At 47.5% G+C, this 16695-nt stretch overlaps 1 protein-coding gene across 1 annotated transcript; it reads right to left on the bottom strand.

Moving 5' to 3' along the window:
• Positions 1-20: 20 nt before the first annotated feature.
• GCNT2 (glucosaminyl (N-acetyl) transferase 2 (I blood group)) lies at positions 21-11820 on the bottom strand. Its single transcript, XM_054381953.1, is given in 10 exon segments — positions 21-155; positions 5886-5983; positions 7524-7527; positions 8658-8742; positions 8744-9010; positions 9362-9497; positions 9500-9547; positions 9550-9609; positions 11667-11718; positions 11800-11820. Coding segments are annotated over 10 exon segments (906 nt in total).
• Positions 11821-16695: the final 4875 nt, after the last annotated feature.

Here is a 16695-nt window from a genome sequence, read left to right as displayed (position 1 = left end):
CCGCCCTCCCCGCGGCGGCGCTACCGGCTCCCCCGGAGGTCCCGCCCGCCGGCGGTGACGGCTGGCCGGGAGCCGGGCCAGGGCCTGAGCCGGGGCTCGGAGGGTTGCGTGAGCCTGCGGTGCTGTGGGTGCTGCGGTTCCACGGCAGTGAAGGTCTTTAACGGGAGCTTGCACGGGTAAAGCAGGCTCGGCTTCGGGAATATTAATGCAATTTATTGGCGGTTTAATAACACAGTAGGAAAGTCAGAAACAAAGCAACGTAAAACCACCTCATCCCCTTCTTCCCAGCTTCACAGAATCACAGAACGGTGTGGGGTGGAAGGGACCTCTGGAGATCAGCTAGTCCAAGCCCCGTGCTACGGCACGACCACCTAGAGTAAATCGCACAGGGACACGTGTAGGAGGGGGTTGAATGCCTCCGAAAACAGAGACTCCACAACCTCTCTGGGCAGCCTGTTCCAGCATCACACCTGACTCCCCGGGGATGGGGAGTGGGGGCTGAGGTCAGTCCGTAATGCCTCTTCGCTGCTGCTGCTGCTCTTTCTCACACTGTTTTCTTTCAGCTTGGGGTACTTCCACAACTTCCCTGGGCAGCCTGTTCAAGGCTTGACAACCCTTTTGGTGAGGAAATTTTTCCTAATATCCAACATAAGCCATTTACCAAGAGGAAAGCATGTTTGACTAATCTGATAGCCTTCTATGATGGCATAACTGAATGGGTAGGTGCAGGGAGACCACTGCATGTAAGTCTGCCTAGACCTTAGTAAGGCTTTTGACAGTCTCCTGTAACATCCTTGTGAGTAAGCTCAGGAAGTGTGGGATAGAAGAACAGACAGTGAGATGGATTAGGAACTGGTTACAAGATAGAGTTCAAAGAGTGGTGGTCAATGGTGCCAAGTCCAGCTGGAGAGGTGTAACTAGTGGAGTCACCCAGGGATCAGTGCTGGGTCTGGTGCTGTTCAACATCTTCATCAATGACATTGATGAGGGGACAGAGTGTCTGCTCAGCAAGTTTGCTGATGACACCAAACTGGGAGGCTTGGCTGATTCGCCTGAAGGCTGTGTGGGCATTCAGTGAGACCTCGACAGACTGGAGAGCTGGGCACAGAGGAACCAAATGAGGTTCAGCAAGGGTAAGTGCTGAGTCCTGCATCTGGAAAGGACTAATAAACTGCACCAGTACAGGTTAGGAGGTGATCTGCTGGAGGGCAGCCCTGTGGAGAAGGACCCGGGAGTCCTGGTGGATAACAACTTATCCATGGGCCAGCAATGTGCCCTTGTGCCAAGAAGGCCAATAGGATCCTGGGGTGCATTAAGAGGAGTGTGTCCAGCAGGTTGAGGGAGGTTCTCCTCCCCCTCTATTTTGTCCTGGTGAGGCCCCACCTAGAATATTGCATCCAGTTCTGGGCTCCCCAGTTCAAGAGGGACAGGGATCTACTGGAGGGAGTCCAACAGAGGGCTACAAGGATGATTAAGGGACTGGAGCACTGCCCTATGAGGAAAGGCTGAGAGAGCTGGGGCTGTTCAGTCTAGAGAAAACTGAGAGGGGATTTAATAAATGTTTATATGAGGGCTGGGTGTCAAGAATGAAGGGACAGCCTCTTCTCACTTGCACCCTGTGATAGGACAAGGAGCAATGGGTGTAAACTGCAGCACAGGGAGTTCCACCTCGACATGAGGAAGAACTTCTTCACTGAAAGGGTGGTGGAACACTGGAGCAGGCTGCCCAGAGAGGTTGTGGAGTCTCCTTCTCTGGAGACTTTCAAGACCATCTGGATGCGTTCTTGTGTGATCTGCATTAGATTCTATGGTCCTGCTTTGGCAGGGGGATTGCACTCAATGATCTTTGGAGGTCCCTTCCAACCCCTAATGTCCTGTGATCCTGGGATCCTGTGATAAACCTCCCCTGGTGCAACATGAGGCTATTTTTTTCTTATCCTATCCTTTGTTTCTTGGGAGAACAGATCAATTCCTGTGAGTGAGCCTCCTTGCTCACATAGCAAACCACCACCATGCCACCTTATAATTTCTGCTGGCAGTCAGCAGCCATGAGCCAGCTGGATTTGCTTCTCTAAGATGGCCCTGTTAGCAGAGGTCTGAAATCAGCAGAGTTACGTTATCAGAGTGTCTGGCTTCTCTGGCACGAGGAGAGAAAGGAGATGACAAGCAAAATGGTACCTCTACAATGGTGCTTGTCTGCTGTTGAGTGATGCTGTCCACTGGCCAGCATGGTCTCTGGTGTGGCCTTGGTGGCAGTAGTGCTAAGTGCTGTGTGGGCTAGATTGGGCTAGATTGGGCTAGATCAAGGCAGTCAGGAGGATTTCTGGCTACAGTCCAAGGACACAGTCCTGCCAGGACCTGGAAGCTCTTGTGAGCGAGGCTGACATGGCAGAGAGTGGGTGTTGCCAGGAGCAACCATGGGCTATTTAAATGTCCCCATAAAGCACTGCTGCCCTAGTGCTGCTGAACAGGATGGGCAAACAGGGCGTGGTGTGGCAGAAGGGCATGGTGCAGCAATGGGCACAGGCAGGGCGTGCAGGCAGGGCACTGAGACACAGCCAGGGTGAGATGATAATCACCTGGCAGAAAGCCTCTCTTTGCTGTGCACCCACCAGGGCTGATGCAGCTACCTCTTGTTCTGGTAGGGGATTTCAACTTCACTAATGTCTGCTGGGAATACAGTACTGCAGAGAAGAAACCATCCTGGAGATTCCTTTAGTGTGTGGAAGAGAACTTCCTAACACAGCTGGTGAAGGAGCCAACAAGGGAAGGAGCATTCCTTGACCTGGTGCTTATTAACAGGGAAAGACTTGTGGGAAAAGTAATGGTGAGGCCACACCTCGAATACTGTGTTCTGTTTTGGGCCTCTCACTACAAGAAAGAGGTTGTGGAGTCTCCTTCTCTGGGGAGATTCCAAACCCAGCTGATTGTGGTACTGGGTGACCCTGCTCTAGAAGGGGGGTTGGACTATAGATGATCTCGAGATGTTGCTCCTACCCCCCACTATTCTATGATTTTTCTGATCTTTCCTTGTCTTTTTCTGCTCTTCCAAAGTACCATTAATGCCATCAGGCCTCACTTACTTAGATGCATTTCTGAAGCTCAGCTGCCAGAAATTGTTCTTTTCTGTCTTCTACATTGGTTAATTGCAATGTTCTTTCTTTTCAAAACAAGAAGAGACAGCTGAGGCAGGTGTTGCACCCAAAAGCCAGTCACACAATGAAAACTTTTATTTACTTACAGAAAACCAGAACCTGAAGTAGCTTTCATCAAAGAAAAACAACAACAACAGAAACAACAAACAAATACACACACAAAACCAAAACAAAAAAACCACCAACCCTCTAAATCGTAGCTGGACAGAAATCTGTGATGTTTTTTGTGAGTTTTGACTTAAGTAAGTAATAGAACCCGGTCTTACAATGTCTGTTTGTGTACAACACTCTTTTATATCTGCACTTTCAAACTGCCAACCTTATTGCTTCTGCTGTTCAGTGATATTTTGCCATTTGCTTGTGGAGTCTGAACAATGTAATATAATCTTGTTTGTACTCCAGGCGACACTGAGTATTCACATAAAGTGGTAAGAATGCCTTTATTTCATTTGGGATGTTTCAGTCTGAGGGATATTCAGTCTTGATAGAGAAAAGGAGGGGAAGGAGGTTGATTTCAGACTTCTTAAGTTGGACGCTTCGAACTTCCCTCTTTAAAAGCATGACTCTCTGAAATTCTGCTGTGGAGGTAAATTCTTGGTGCCTTCCTGCAGAGATCTGCATTATTAGGTGTTAGCAGCTATAAATGCAGAATAAGCTGACTCAGGCAGCTCCTGCCAGTTCAGACCCTTGCCTGGGGGTTACCAGCCGTGCTTCAGGATGTCTGAATATGATGCGTTGTCATTCCTGAATTGCTGCAGTTTGCAGTCCAGTTTGTTCAAAGACCCTGAAATTAGCACTGGCTTAATAAAATGGGTGGTAAAATGCTGTTATTCAGCAGGAACATCTTGAGCCATCGTTTGGAAGAGAGGCAGGATTGCAGCACACACTCTCCTTAGGCTCAGGCATCCTGATTTCCACTGCCTGTGTGTGATGACTAGGTCACATCCACACAACTAGCTACAGGAAGAAGCACTCATAGTTTTGCTTTCAGACTTTGATTTTTAGGACATGATGATTGATATCCATAACTTTTACCTTCTGTTTCTAAAATATTCCTGAGCACTGTTTTTTTGGGGGGGTTTTGGTTTTTTTTTTTTGTCCTTTCTGTGGCAGGCCTAGGCTGTGGAAGATCAGCATGCTTGAAAGGGTTATGTAGCCTTGGAAAAGAAAATCTGCTCAGATGTTTGATGGCTTCCCTCTAGTGGCTGTTACTGAAGGATAAAAATAAAATCAGAAATGTTGGAACAGACCTTTAAGATCATCAAATCCCCCTGTACTCAGCACTGGTGAGGCCACACCTTGAGTATTGGGTTCAGTTTTAGGGCCCTTGCTAAGAAAGATGTTGAGGTGCTGGAGTGGGTCCAGAGAATGGCAGTGAAGCTGCTGAAAGGTCTGGAGAGCAGGTCCTCTGAGGAGCAGCTGAGGGATATGGGGTTGTTTAGCCTGGAGAAAAGGAAGCTCAGGGGAGATCTCAGTCTCTGTGACTACCTGAAAGGAGTTGGGAGTGAGGTGTGGGTTGGTCTCTTCTCCCACGTAAGAAATGATAGGATGAAAGGAAATGGCCTTAGGTTGCACCAGGTGAGGTTTCCATTGGACATCAGAAAATAATCCTCCAATGAAAGGGTTCTCAAACACCAGAACAGGATGCCCAGGCATGTGGTTGAATCCCCATCCCTGGAGGTGTTTAAAAGATGTATAGGTGTGCTGCTAAGGGATGTGTTCCCTTTCTTGTCTCACTTGGATATGTCAGGTATAATGTCAGTGTCACAGAATCATAGAATGGTTTGGGTTGGAAGAGACCTTTAAAGGTCATCTAGTCCAACCCCCCTGCAGTGAGCAGGGATGTCTGCAGCTACAGCAGGTTGCTTGGTATGCAATGGACAAACCAGTGACTGCAAAATTAAATGTAACCAACAGAAGATTATGTACTGCTAATATGTCAGGTCATGAAGTAACATGATATAGGAAAACTCAAAGATCAGCCATTAATGTTAGTCCACAGCTCCTTAGGTTCCTCACAGGTGTGGCTCTAACAGGCATTGGTACCCAGCCAAGAGCTGGAATTGTCAGAGTTGACACAGGACACCTGCTCTGTATACGGCTGCTGGCTGTAGTGCATCTACATCCCAGCATGGGACACCCACCTACCTGAAAGAAGATTCCCCCAAGGCCTTCAAGATCATCAGCTAACTCATGTGAGCCCTAAGTGCTGACATTGTTTATAGAATCATAGACTGGCTTTTGGTTGCAAGAGACCTTTAAGATCATCAGGTCCAACTCAGCACTGCCAGGTCACCACTAAACTACATCCCTCAGCACCACATCTACCGGGTTTTCCAATCTCTCCATGGTTAGGGACTCCACCACTTCCCTGGGGAGCCTGTCCCAGGGCTTGACAATACTTTTGGTGAAGAAATTGTTCCTGATATCCAAACGAAGCCTGGCACCACTTGAGACTGTTTCCTCTTGTCCTATTGCTTGTTACTTGGGAGAAGAGACCAACCCCCACCTGGTTCCAACCTCCTTATGAATAGTTGTAGAGAGTTATATGTGGCTACTATCATTCAGATGGACTATGAAGGAGATGACTCCCTTTCAGTATGTTCTCTCCAATGAAGTGCTGCCTAAAGAGTGTCTCACATTATGGTCAGAGGCTGTAGGAGTGCAGGAACAACAGTTGAGTGTTTCTCATTATATGAACAGGAAGAAGAAACAGAGGAAAATATACACATTAGCATGACAACCTCTGTGAGTCTCTTCCACAGCAATCCATGACACTGCTTTAAAGTCACCTTCCCATTATGCACTGGGCATGGAGCCTGGGACATCTGCAATTAGGCAACAGATAATCAAGAAATTAGTCCTTTTATCAGCTATGTGTTCACCATTTGGGACCTGCCTTCACAGAACAGGGGTGAAATACTTAGGAATATGTTTCAACAGATGCCTGGCTGCTAACCATGTTGTCAGGTTCCTGCATTGAAAGTAGCTTTCATGGTATAAAATGTCAGCTCAGGAGTGGGAAAATGCATAATTGCACTGGTTTGGAGTTGTGGGATTTGGGCAAGACAGGGAAGCTAAGCCTTAACCACAATCCTAAATTGGGTGATTCGGCAGCAGCTCTATAAAACACCATTTCAGCTGATTACTGCAGCCCATGCCAGAAGCCCTCAGTGCCCAAATGGTAGGTGAGACTGTGCCATCATCCTTTTTAAAGAATAAAGCTGAAAGCAAAGTAGGGCTTTGTATCTGTTTTCTGTTCCTCTCCTAGACAGCAGCAAGTGCAGTACCTCTACAGCCACCATAACACAACAACTGTTGTGATTGTAAGCTTGAAGATAAGTGCAGTAAATGACAAACAAGAGCCTAAAGGCACTGTATAATGTTGGGGGGGGGGGGGGTGTTAAGGTTTTTTGAGATGTTGGATGGGAGAGAAATTAAACATCAGGTTGGTTGTTTTTTTCTATTTGCTTGCTTCACTCTGTATTTTTAAAGGTAGTTTGTTCCTGGATGGTTGTTTGCCAATACTGAGTCATGACTTTGATATCAGATGCAGAAAGACAGCAGAGCTACTTTGCCATAAACAGAGATATGTGGCAGCTATAAGCAGGACTTTGTGACTTGTATTTCTCTCCCACCCTGTATATTGAGCCATTACCAAATCAAATGATGTGCCAAAATGTCTGGCTTTGTCCTGGGGAAAATTCAGGAAGGATTAAGCTAAATATAACACTTTATAAACGACAAAACGAGGCAGCGATGGCAGGGGATAAACAATTTAACTGGCCTGGGATGTGCATTACCATCCCAAATTAAAAACCTGATTGTAACAGATGGCAGTAATGTGGTGTGCAGAAAGAGGTGGAAAATGCTGACACAGTGGGAAGGCAGAAAAATGAGTGACAAAACAGGAACCACCCTGGGACATCCACAAGAACACTGGAAAGCACTGCCTTCCAGGAATACAAAACTACTGACTTCACAGTATTCACCAGCTCCCAAAATGAGTACACGAGGCATTCTTGGGAGTTAATTAAAGAGTGGGGGAAAGTAGCTCAGCACTGGAGGGGAAAAATTATTTTACCACTTTTTTCCTTTTAAATATTTGTTTGTGCAACTAATTTCTGATTCAGAACCTGGTCTGGGATCCTGTTGTTAGGGTTTGTCTGAAAACCGATGCCTGATGGCAAGGCCAACCCTGCCTTCTGGTGGTGGCCACTGCACCTGCAACCCTCCCAGCTGCCTGTGAAGTGCCCCCCGTGGACACACAGCTTCACTTCCAGGGTCATTTAGTTTGTTGGGGTTTTTTTCAACAGTAAATTAGGTTTGGGTTGGGATTTTCTTTTTTCTCAAATGTTGTAATTTTACAGAACTGCAAGAATGAGAGATCAGGCAGTTAAGCTGTCAGTGTTAGGAGGATGGAGAGAAGATGATGAGCAAATGGTTAGGTAGGATAGAAACTGCCATCTCTTAACCTTGTATAGCAACAAGAAAATAGGGCTTATAAAATAGCATGCAAGAGTGATTTGCTCTGAAATCCTGGTTTGTTTTCTTGTTTGTCCTGTGAGACAAGTTCTCCCACCTGTTCATGGGAGGGACATTGCTGCTTTAGCAGAAGAGATTTTCTTTCAACATGAGATTGAAACAATGGAGAAAAAAAAAAACAACACTACCCCTCCTTAAAAATATACAAAGTTTTGTGTTTTGCCACCAGAAATTTTCAATTCAGTGGGATATGTGAATGCAAAAACATATGTGTGGAGGGGTGAGGTGATAGCTAAAACAAAGTTGTCAAAACTTTAAAGTGGACCTTCAAAGTGGAGAGAAGGAAGTAATACTCAGGGGAAAAGAAAAAAAAAAAAGAAAAAAAAGCTCATTTAAAAGTACTCCCTTCCAGACAGTGGTCTGAATTAAGGCAATGAATGCCATCTCCTGGAGCCATCAGGCTGTTGATAGTCATAGGAGAGCTATGCTGCAATTCCTGGGTTGAATCATCTGATGGATAATGAGGAAAGGGTCTCAGTTCCAGTAGCTTCATCTGGTATGTTCAGAAGGAGGTTTGTCTGAGCTGTTATTGAGGGCAGTGACATGAGTGTGTGGCAGCACCCCAGGGGTGATAGCTCTTCCCCATGAGGCATTTTGGTAACTGGACAATCTCCCACAATCTCTCTGTGCAGCTACCTGAGGGGATGTTGGAGCGAGGACAGGGGACAGCCTCTTCTCCTTGGTGGCAAGCAACAGGACTAGTGGAAATGGTTACAAGTGATTTCAACACACCACATAAGCTGTGCCAGGGGAGGTTCAGGCTGGATGCTAGGAACTACTTCTTCACAGAGAGGGTTATCAAACATTGGAATGGTCTGCCCAGGGCAGTGGTGGAGTCACTGTCCCTGGAGGTGTTCAAGCAGAGTGTGGACTTGGCACTTAAGGACATGGTTTAGTGTTTACCCTTCAGTGCTGGGTCAAGGGCTGGACTGGGTGATGTTTGAGGTCTCTTCCAACCAGATGTTTTCTGTGATTCAAGGGGAAGTCCTGGCCGCAGGTGTTGAACAGGTAGTGCCAGGACACAGCCGAGGCCAGCAGGTCTCATGCAATGGAGGTCAGCCTGCAGGTAGGATGAGCCACCACAGACCACCTGCTCAGACTGAGAAGCAAGGAAGGCATTGGGGAAGCATCTCAGAAGGTGTCACACTGTCTGATGGAACAGGGCCAGGGTCTTGGCATTAACGTGGATGCAGTAAATGCTTTGGGGAATGTATACTGCCCTCAAGAGCTGCTCAAAGGTCTCAAAGTCCTTATGCACAGTCATGACATAGACAATTGGGAATGCAGCTTCCTCAGCTGAGAGGGTGCAGGTGACCTTATTGTGGCCTTCCAGTACCTGAAGGGGGCCTACAAGAAAGCTGGGGAGGGACTTTTTAGGATATCAGGTAGTGACAGGACTGGGGGGAATGGAATAAAGCTGGAAGTGGGGAGATTCAGGCCTGAAGTGAGGAAGAAGTTCTTCCCCATGAGAGTGGTGAGAGCCTGGAATGGGTTGTCCAGGGAGGTGGTTGGGGCCCCATCCCTGGAGGTGTTTCAGGCCAGGCTGGATGAGGCTCTGGCCAGCCTGATGTAGTGTGAGGTGTCCCTGCCCATGGCAGGGGGGTTGGAACTGGATGATCGTTGTGGTCCCTTCCAACCCTGACTGATTCTATGATTCTGATTCTATGTAGAGGTTCTGTATGATGTACTCCATGCAACTGGATTCTCTGGATGGTATTTTTGAAGTGTTTTCTTTCAGAAAGGACACCTTATCTTCAATGAGTGCTCTACAGGCTTCTGCTGAAGTTGAACTCACAAGTTCAGCCTCTGAAGAGATTTTTGTGCATGGAAATTAACAGCATAGAAAAAAATTGGAGTGAAACACTGAAAATCAGGACAGCAAAGAAGCAATATCTGAATGTGGTTATTGCTGCTCAGAAAAAGAATCTCACTTGAATGGATGAAATGGTCGCACTCAGTGGATGAAAAGATGGACATGAGCTGGCAATGTGCACTCACAGCCCAGAAGCCAACTGTATCCTGGGCTGCCTCCAAAGCAGCATGTGCAGCAGGGATAGAATTCTGTGCCTCTGCTCAGCTCTGGTGAGACCTCACTCGCAGTGCTGCATCCAGAGCTGGAGTCCTCAGTACAGGAAAGACATGGGCCTGTTCACACAGGTCCAGGGGAGGCCAAAAATTGTCAGAGGGTTGGAGCACCACTCTATGGGAGAAGGCTGAGAGAGCTAGGGTTGTTCAGCCTTGAGAAGAGAAGACTTTGGGGAGACCTTATTGAGGTCTTTCAGTATTTAAAGAGGCCTGTAAGAAAGATGGGGACAGGCTTTTTAGCAGTGTCTGTTGTGACAGGACAAGAGGCAATTGTTTTAAACTAAAAGAGGAGAGATTTTGATCAGATGGAAGAAATTGTTTACACTCAGATTGGTGAAACACTGGCCTAGGTTGACCAGAGAGGTGTTGAAAGCCCCATTCCTGGCAACATTCCAAGTGAGGTTGGGCAGGGCTGTGAACAACCTGATCTAGTTGAAGATGTCCCTTCTTAATGCAGGGGAGTTGGTCTAGAAGACTTTTAAAGGTCCCTTCCAACCAAGCCACTCTATGATGCTATGAAATACCACACAGAGGTCAGATCAGCCACCACAAACATCTTGTTTTGCTGGCTGCACTTGCTTTCTTCTGGAGAAAGCATGCATCCATCTGATGCACAGGTATGCAGCTGCCATCTTTGCTTTCAATATTAATAGTTTCGTAGTCATTGTTGACGTGGAGGCAGCATAAATAGGGAACAAATTGTAGATGGAGTCTGCACCCTTAAGATTAAACAGGTGTATTGCATAATTGCTTGGCAAAGAACAGCCAGCACTACATATTTCGGTGGCCTCAAATTCAGTTTATGAGTATGTTCTTAGCTGCTCCCTCCCCAGTCTCCCTGTGTGTATCCTATGGCTGTTGAACCCACTCTGTGTGCACCCTGTGGCAGGAAAACCCATTTAAACTCTTGTATTATTCCATTTTTTCACTTAGAGGAACTCTTTCTTTGAACCACCCAAGTGTATCAGTCATCCCAGCTTCAGAATTATGAGAGGCTTGCTCAGCACACCCTGCTACCACAGGAGGCCACCAACTCTAACCTATAAGAAGCAGGAGAATCTTTTTGCCTCTGTGTGGAGTTCTATCAAAGTTGTCAGGTTTTTGCAGTGAAGTTGTCTTCATTTGTAGATTGGACATTAGCCAAATAGTTTCTGTTCTGTGTCACAGGTGAGTTGTGATGAGCTCCAGGCTTACATCCATCACAAGAAATTGGGTTAGTGAAACTTGCAACTTAAACTACTTAGGCTAACCTTAGTCTTTCTGATGAGACATCCTTGTTTGTAAGAGCCACACGTTCATCTGGGATAACCACAAGCTTATGCAGTGAGAGCTTGTGGCATGGCTCCAGCTGAAGTGCAATATTTGGTAGCTCTCTTCCAACTGTGAATCTGTCTATGTGGATCTCCTGCCATGAGACAGCATGTTTGGAGCATATAAAACTTTTCCACCGTCATGTCCTTTTGTTCCAATGCATAGTAATGCTGAGGCAATATTGGATGATCTGAGATTATGCCAATAAATGTTTTGATCTATCAGTCCAGCATGCTACAGAGGCAGAAGCACCCTCTCCTGCCTTCCAACTCATGCAGACAAGTCACCTCAGGCACTGCCAGGTCTCTCCCAAGAGCCTCACTTCCTCCCATCCTGGTCCCAGACAGTCTCTGAGGTTTTCTGTCCAAACAGATTGAAGGCTGCAGGCAGTGGTTTCAGTCCATCAGTTACAAGCTGTAATGAGGAGAGGAACACTGCAGAAGCTTTGTAAGGACTTGTAGCCAGAACGACCCCCAGGAGAGGCACCAGGACAGGACAGACCTGTCAGTCAGGCTTACCCAGTGACAGCAAGCAGCAGAACCACTCCTCACCATGGACAGCTAAGGATACCTGTGGTCACAATGAAGATATCCAGTGCAGCCTTCTTCCCAGACACCAGTGCCTTTGGAAGGAGGATGGCTCCAATAGAGCTGAGGGAATGGAATGGAGGTGTACAAAGTCCCAGGGAATAACAGAGACTCACCTGATGCTGCTGAGAAGTCATCTGGAAAATTCTGTGACAGCCCAACAGTACAGCTTGTTAAAAGAGGATTCAGGGAGATGAGCTGAGACCATTATCCAAACCCAATAAGCCACAGCAAACTCTGCTATGAGGAGAACACTTGCCCCAGCTCAGTTATAGGTGAATGCTGTCCTAGGGAGCACAGACTTGCCCAGAGTCCTTCAAAGCACTGCTCCTTCACAATCTGACAGTGAGTTAGAGGGGAGTGAGTAACACTCATTTGCCTAACACCTCAATAACACAAACAACCATGAACAGAGGTGACTCTACGACCAGCAGCCTCTTGCTTTTCTCTGTGCAGTTCATAGACCACTGAGTTCCCATCTGCTCCCTGGGGCAGCTGGCTGCAAGACTGTTTCTCCCCCTTTACCACGGTCTTTACATGAGCCCTCCATCCATCTAGAGTAAGGAAAATGTGGAAGGAGGAAAACCAGGGCCAAGTGTCAGTATTCCTGCAGGAATCAGGATTTCACTGGGGATGTCTCAGCTGGGAACAGAGAGCACAGGTAGCTCTCTGAGATCCTCCAAGGCATTTAGATGCCTTTGAAACTGCCTGCTCAGGTAATGTTAAAACTATTTTAGGCACTGTGTAACCTGCTACACAGCTAGGAGAAATGCTAATAACTAAACTATATATATTGTGTGTGTGTGTATGTATGTATGTGTAAACTTCTGGGTGCTATCTTGGTTCTTCTGGGACAGAATCCTTGGCCAGCCATGGGCTGCAGGCTGCTAGCAGTTTGGAGTCAACCGGAGTGGCTGACCTGAGTTGGACACAGGTGTATCCCAGACCAGAAATACCACACTCAGTATAAAGGGGGAAGTTTGCTGAGGAAGGGCCCTCCTGCTTGGGCTCTTGCTCAGGCTCCTCCTGACCCTGCTCCCCAGGACTGCTTTCCTGTTTATTGTGACCACCGTACCTTTGCTGGGCTGAGTATAAATTTACATACTTTATATTAGCACTGGTGTTAATTTGGTTATTTCATTAAATCCATTTTCATTTCAACTCATGGGGTCGCCTTTTCCTGATCCAGATTTCATGTCTGTTTGGAGTCACTTGGCATGGTCTATTTTATTGTCAGGACAAAATCATTTGTATCATGACATTCTTTTTTTGTGACCCTTGCCTGCAAAACTGTAAGTTTGAATTAGCACAGTGGTTGAAATCACAGTGAGGCTGTTGCCAGCAATCAGTTTCTCTCCAGTGTTGTTGTTCTGGTTAGGTAGGCAAGTAAAGGATCTCCTCATCCCTCACACCTTCTTGCACCAAGATGAAGCTTTGTGCCCAAGTAAAGGATCACCTCATCCCTCACACCTTCTTGCACCAAGATGAAGCTTTGTGCCCAAGTAAAGGATCACCTCATCCCTCACACCTTCTTGCACCAAGATGCAGCTTTGTGCCCAAGTAAAGGATCTCCTCATCCCTCACACCTTCTTGCACCAAGATGAAGCTTTGTGCCCAAGTAAAGGATCACCTCATCCCTCACACCTTCTTGCACCAAGATGAAGCTTTGTGCCCAAGTAAAGGATCACCTCATCCCTCACACCTTCTTGCACCAAGATGAAGCTTTGTGCCCAAGTAAAGGATCACCTCATCCCTCACACCTTCTTGCACCAAGATGAAGCTTTGTGGCCAAGTGAAGGATTTCCTCATCCCTCACAACTTCTTGCACCAAGATGAAGCTTTGTGGCCAAGTGAAGGATCTCCTCATCCCTCACACCTTCTTGCACCAAGATGAAGCTTTGTGGCCAAGTGAAGGATCTCCTCATCCCTCACACCTTCTTGCACCAAGATGAAGCTTTGTGGCCAAGTGAAGGATCTCCTCATCCCTCACACCTTCTTGCACCAAGATGAAGCTTCTTTGGTCTTGCCCTGCCCTGGGATGTCATGCAATATATACTGTCTCCCCAAAACTCTGCTTTTAGAGCAGCCCTGCCTGGCAGCAATCTTTCCTAGCACATGCCTTACATGCCCCACATGCTGGCAGGTATCTATGTGCTGTATCACACAGGGAAAGCAGGGTCTGAGAGCAGGAGCTGTTTGTTTCTCTCTCTTCTCTGCCCTCCCTTTTTTCCTGTTCAGAGCAGTCCCTGCCATTCCCGCACTTCCCAGCCAGCAATCACCTGGCTGTTCAAAGAGAATCAAATACAAGCCTACCTGAAACAGGAGCTCCCAGGCAGAGGCACCAACACCAGGATAGTCACAAGGCAGCAGCAGCTCTCAGCAAATGGGAGGAGAGACAGAACCACACATCAAGGCAAATGCTAGCTCAGCTCACGTGGTCCAGTAAGTCCTCGAGTAATAGAATCGTATGCAGTCAGTGAGCACATCTGTCTGCACCACACAGCAAGGGCCAGGCAATGCCCCATCTCAGCTGCTTTTGCATTGAGGTGCTCTCAGGCTCCACCTGCAGAACCTCTTCAGTGCTTCAGGAGCTTCACTGTGTGTCTGAATTTGCTGCAGACATTTAGATAGAAAGGTTTCAGGAATAGCTAAGCTTGCCTGGTCTCTAGCAGAGTGCATTTTGCAAGTCAGACTTGCTACTGGTCCAAAGCAGAGCACGCTACTGCTTCCTTCTCCAATTAATATCAAGCAGAGACATGTTCTCACCTCTGTGCAGACTACTCCTGATCAGCAGGAGCAGCAGCACAGTATTCTCTTCCATGCTCATTTATCCTCCTGTGCAGAGAAAGCAAGATGTAATTAAACGTGTCCTCATAGAGGACAGGCAGTCTGGGGGGGTGCAGTTGTCAGAGAATCAGAGTGGTAGGAGTTGAAGGGGACCTCTGGAGATCATCTAGTCCAACCTCCCTGCTAAAGCAGAGTCATCCAAAGCAGGGTGCACAGGATCACAATGTCCAGGTGGGGTTTGAATTTTTCCAGAGAAGGAGGCTCTGCGGCTTCTCTGGGCAGCCTGCTCCAGGGCTCCAGCACCCTCACAGGAAAGAAGTTTTTCCTCATGTTCTCATGGAACCTCCAGTTTGTGCCCATTGCCTCTTGTCCTATCACTGAGTAGCACTGAAAAGAGTCTAGTCCCATCCTCTTGGCCCCCACGCTTTAGATATTGGTATGCATTGATAAGATCCCCTTTCAGTCTTCACCTCTCCAGGCTAAACCTGTAGAACTGAACAGCCCCAGGTCTCTCAGCCTTTCCTCATCAGGGAGATGAGGACCCTGGAATGGGTTGTCCAGGGAGGTGGTTGAGGCCCCTGGAGGTGTTTAAGGGCAGGCTGGATGAGGCTCTGGCCAGCCTGCTCTAGTGTGAGGTGTCCCTGCCCATGGCAGGGGGGTTGGAACTGGATGATCCTTGTGGTCCCTTCCAACCCTGACTGATTCTATGATTCTATGATTCTATGATTCTATGCTCCAGTCCCTTCATCATGTTCATAGCTCTGCACTGGGCTCTCCAGGTTTGTTTTTCTTCTGTTAAATATGACTGGCTTTTAATAGGTGGCACTGCTGTAGCCAAGGCAGAGAGAGAGATCTGGTTTCTTGCTGCAGATTAATGTATACATTAAAGTACCAACATACACATGCAGCTGTTATTTGCACTCTGCTAGTGTTCAAAGGTAGCTTGCACTGAGTTCTGCAAATATCTGGGCCCTTGCTAACTTGATGAACATGAACCCAGTCTGTTCCCCTCAGTGGGTGAAGTGGGACAGCTGATGTTGGATCCTTAGGGAGATGCCAAGTCAGGGTAGCGTTCCTGGAGCCTGGTCTCTACGTGGTCAAGGAACCATTGCCAGCTGTAGGTGTTTTAGCTGCTGGAGGAGCAAAGCAACTCCATCTGAATCACAGAACCAATAAGGTTGGAAAAGACCTCAAGGATCATCAAAGTCCAACCTGTCACCCAAGACCTCATGGCCACTAAACCATGTCACCAAGTGCCACGTGCAGTCCCCTCTTGAACACCTCCAGGGATGGTGACTCCACCACCTCCCTGGGCAGCCCATTCCAATGTCTAACAACTCTCTCTGTGAAGAACTTTCTCCTCACCTCAAGCTTAAACTTCCCCTGGTGCAGCTTGAGACTGTGTCCTCTTGTTCTGGTGCTGGTTGCCTGGGAGAAGAGACCAAACCCCTCCTGGCTACAACCTCCCTTCAGGTAGTTGTAGACAGCAATGAGGTCTCCCCTGAGCCTCCTCTTCTCCAGGCTGAACACCCCCAGCTCCCTCAGCCTCTCCTCACAGGGCTTGTGTTCCAGACCTCTCCCCAGCCTCGTTGCCCTTCTCTGGACACATTCAAGTATCTCAATGTCCTTCTTAAGTTGAGGGGCCCAGAACTGGACACAGTACTGGAGGTGTGGCAAAGCTGGGAGTGACCTGCTCTGCCAAGCAAGGCTAACCACAGTACTGGTTATGAGTGGTTATGGTGCTGGTATGGGGGTCTGGCTATGCCACAGGGAACAGCCACATGGATCACTCTTTTTATTTCTAGTGGCTCCACTAAACCTTTAGCATTACTTAGGGTGTCAGGTCATGATAGGACTAGGGGGAGTGGAACAAAAATAGAAATGGGTAGATTTGGATTGGATGTTAGGAAGAAATTCTTCACCCTAAGAGTGGTGAGACACTGGAACAGGTTGCCTGGGGAGGTGGTAGAAGCCTCATCCCTGGAGGTTTTTAAGGCCAGGCTGGATGTGGCTCTGAGCAACCCGATCTAGTGTGAGGTGTCCCTGCCCATGGCAGGGGGTTGGAACTACATGATGCTTAAGATCCCTTCCAATCCTAATAATTCTATGATTATCATGCTCATTATTCTAGCAATATAATTTGTAGCCAGGTCTGAAATGAGGAAGGAGTCCATAGGGATGTAGAAAACATCACCTGACAGAAATGACAGAAAAAAAATATGGTC

Source organism: Indicator indicator, chromosome 6 (genome assembly GCF_027791375.1).
Source record: "Indicator indicator isolate 239-I01 chromosome 6, UM_Iind_1.1, whole genome shotgun sequence".
NCBI lineage: Eukaryota > Metazoa > Chordata > Aves > Piciformes > Indicatoridae > Indicator > Indicator indicator.
This window is presented reverse-complemented; position numbering and strand designations above follow the sequence as displayed.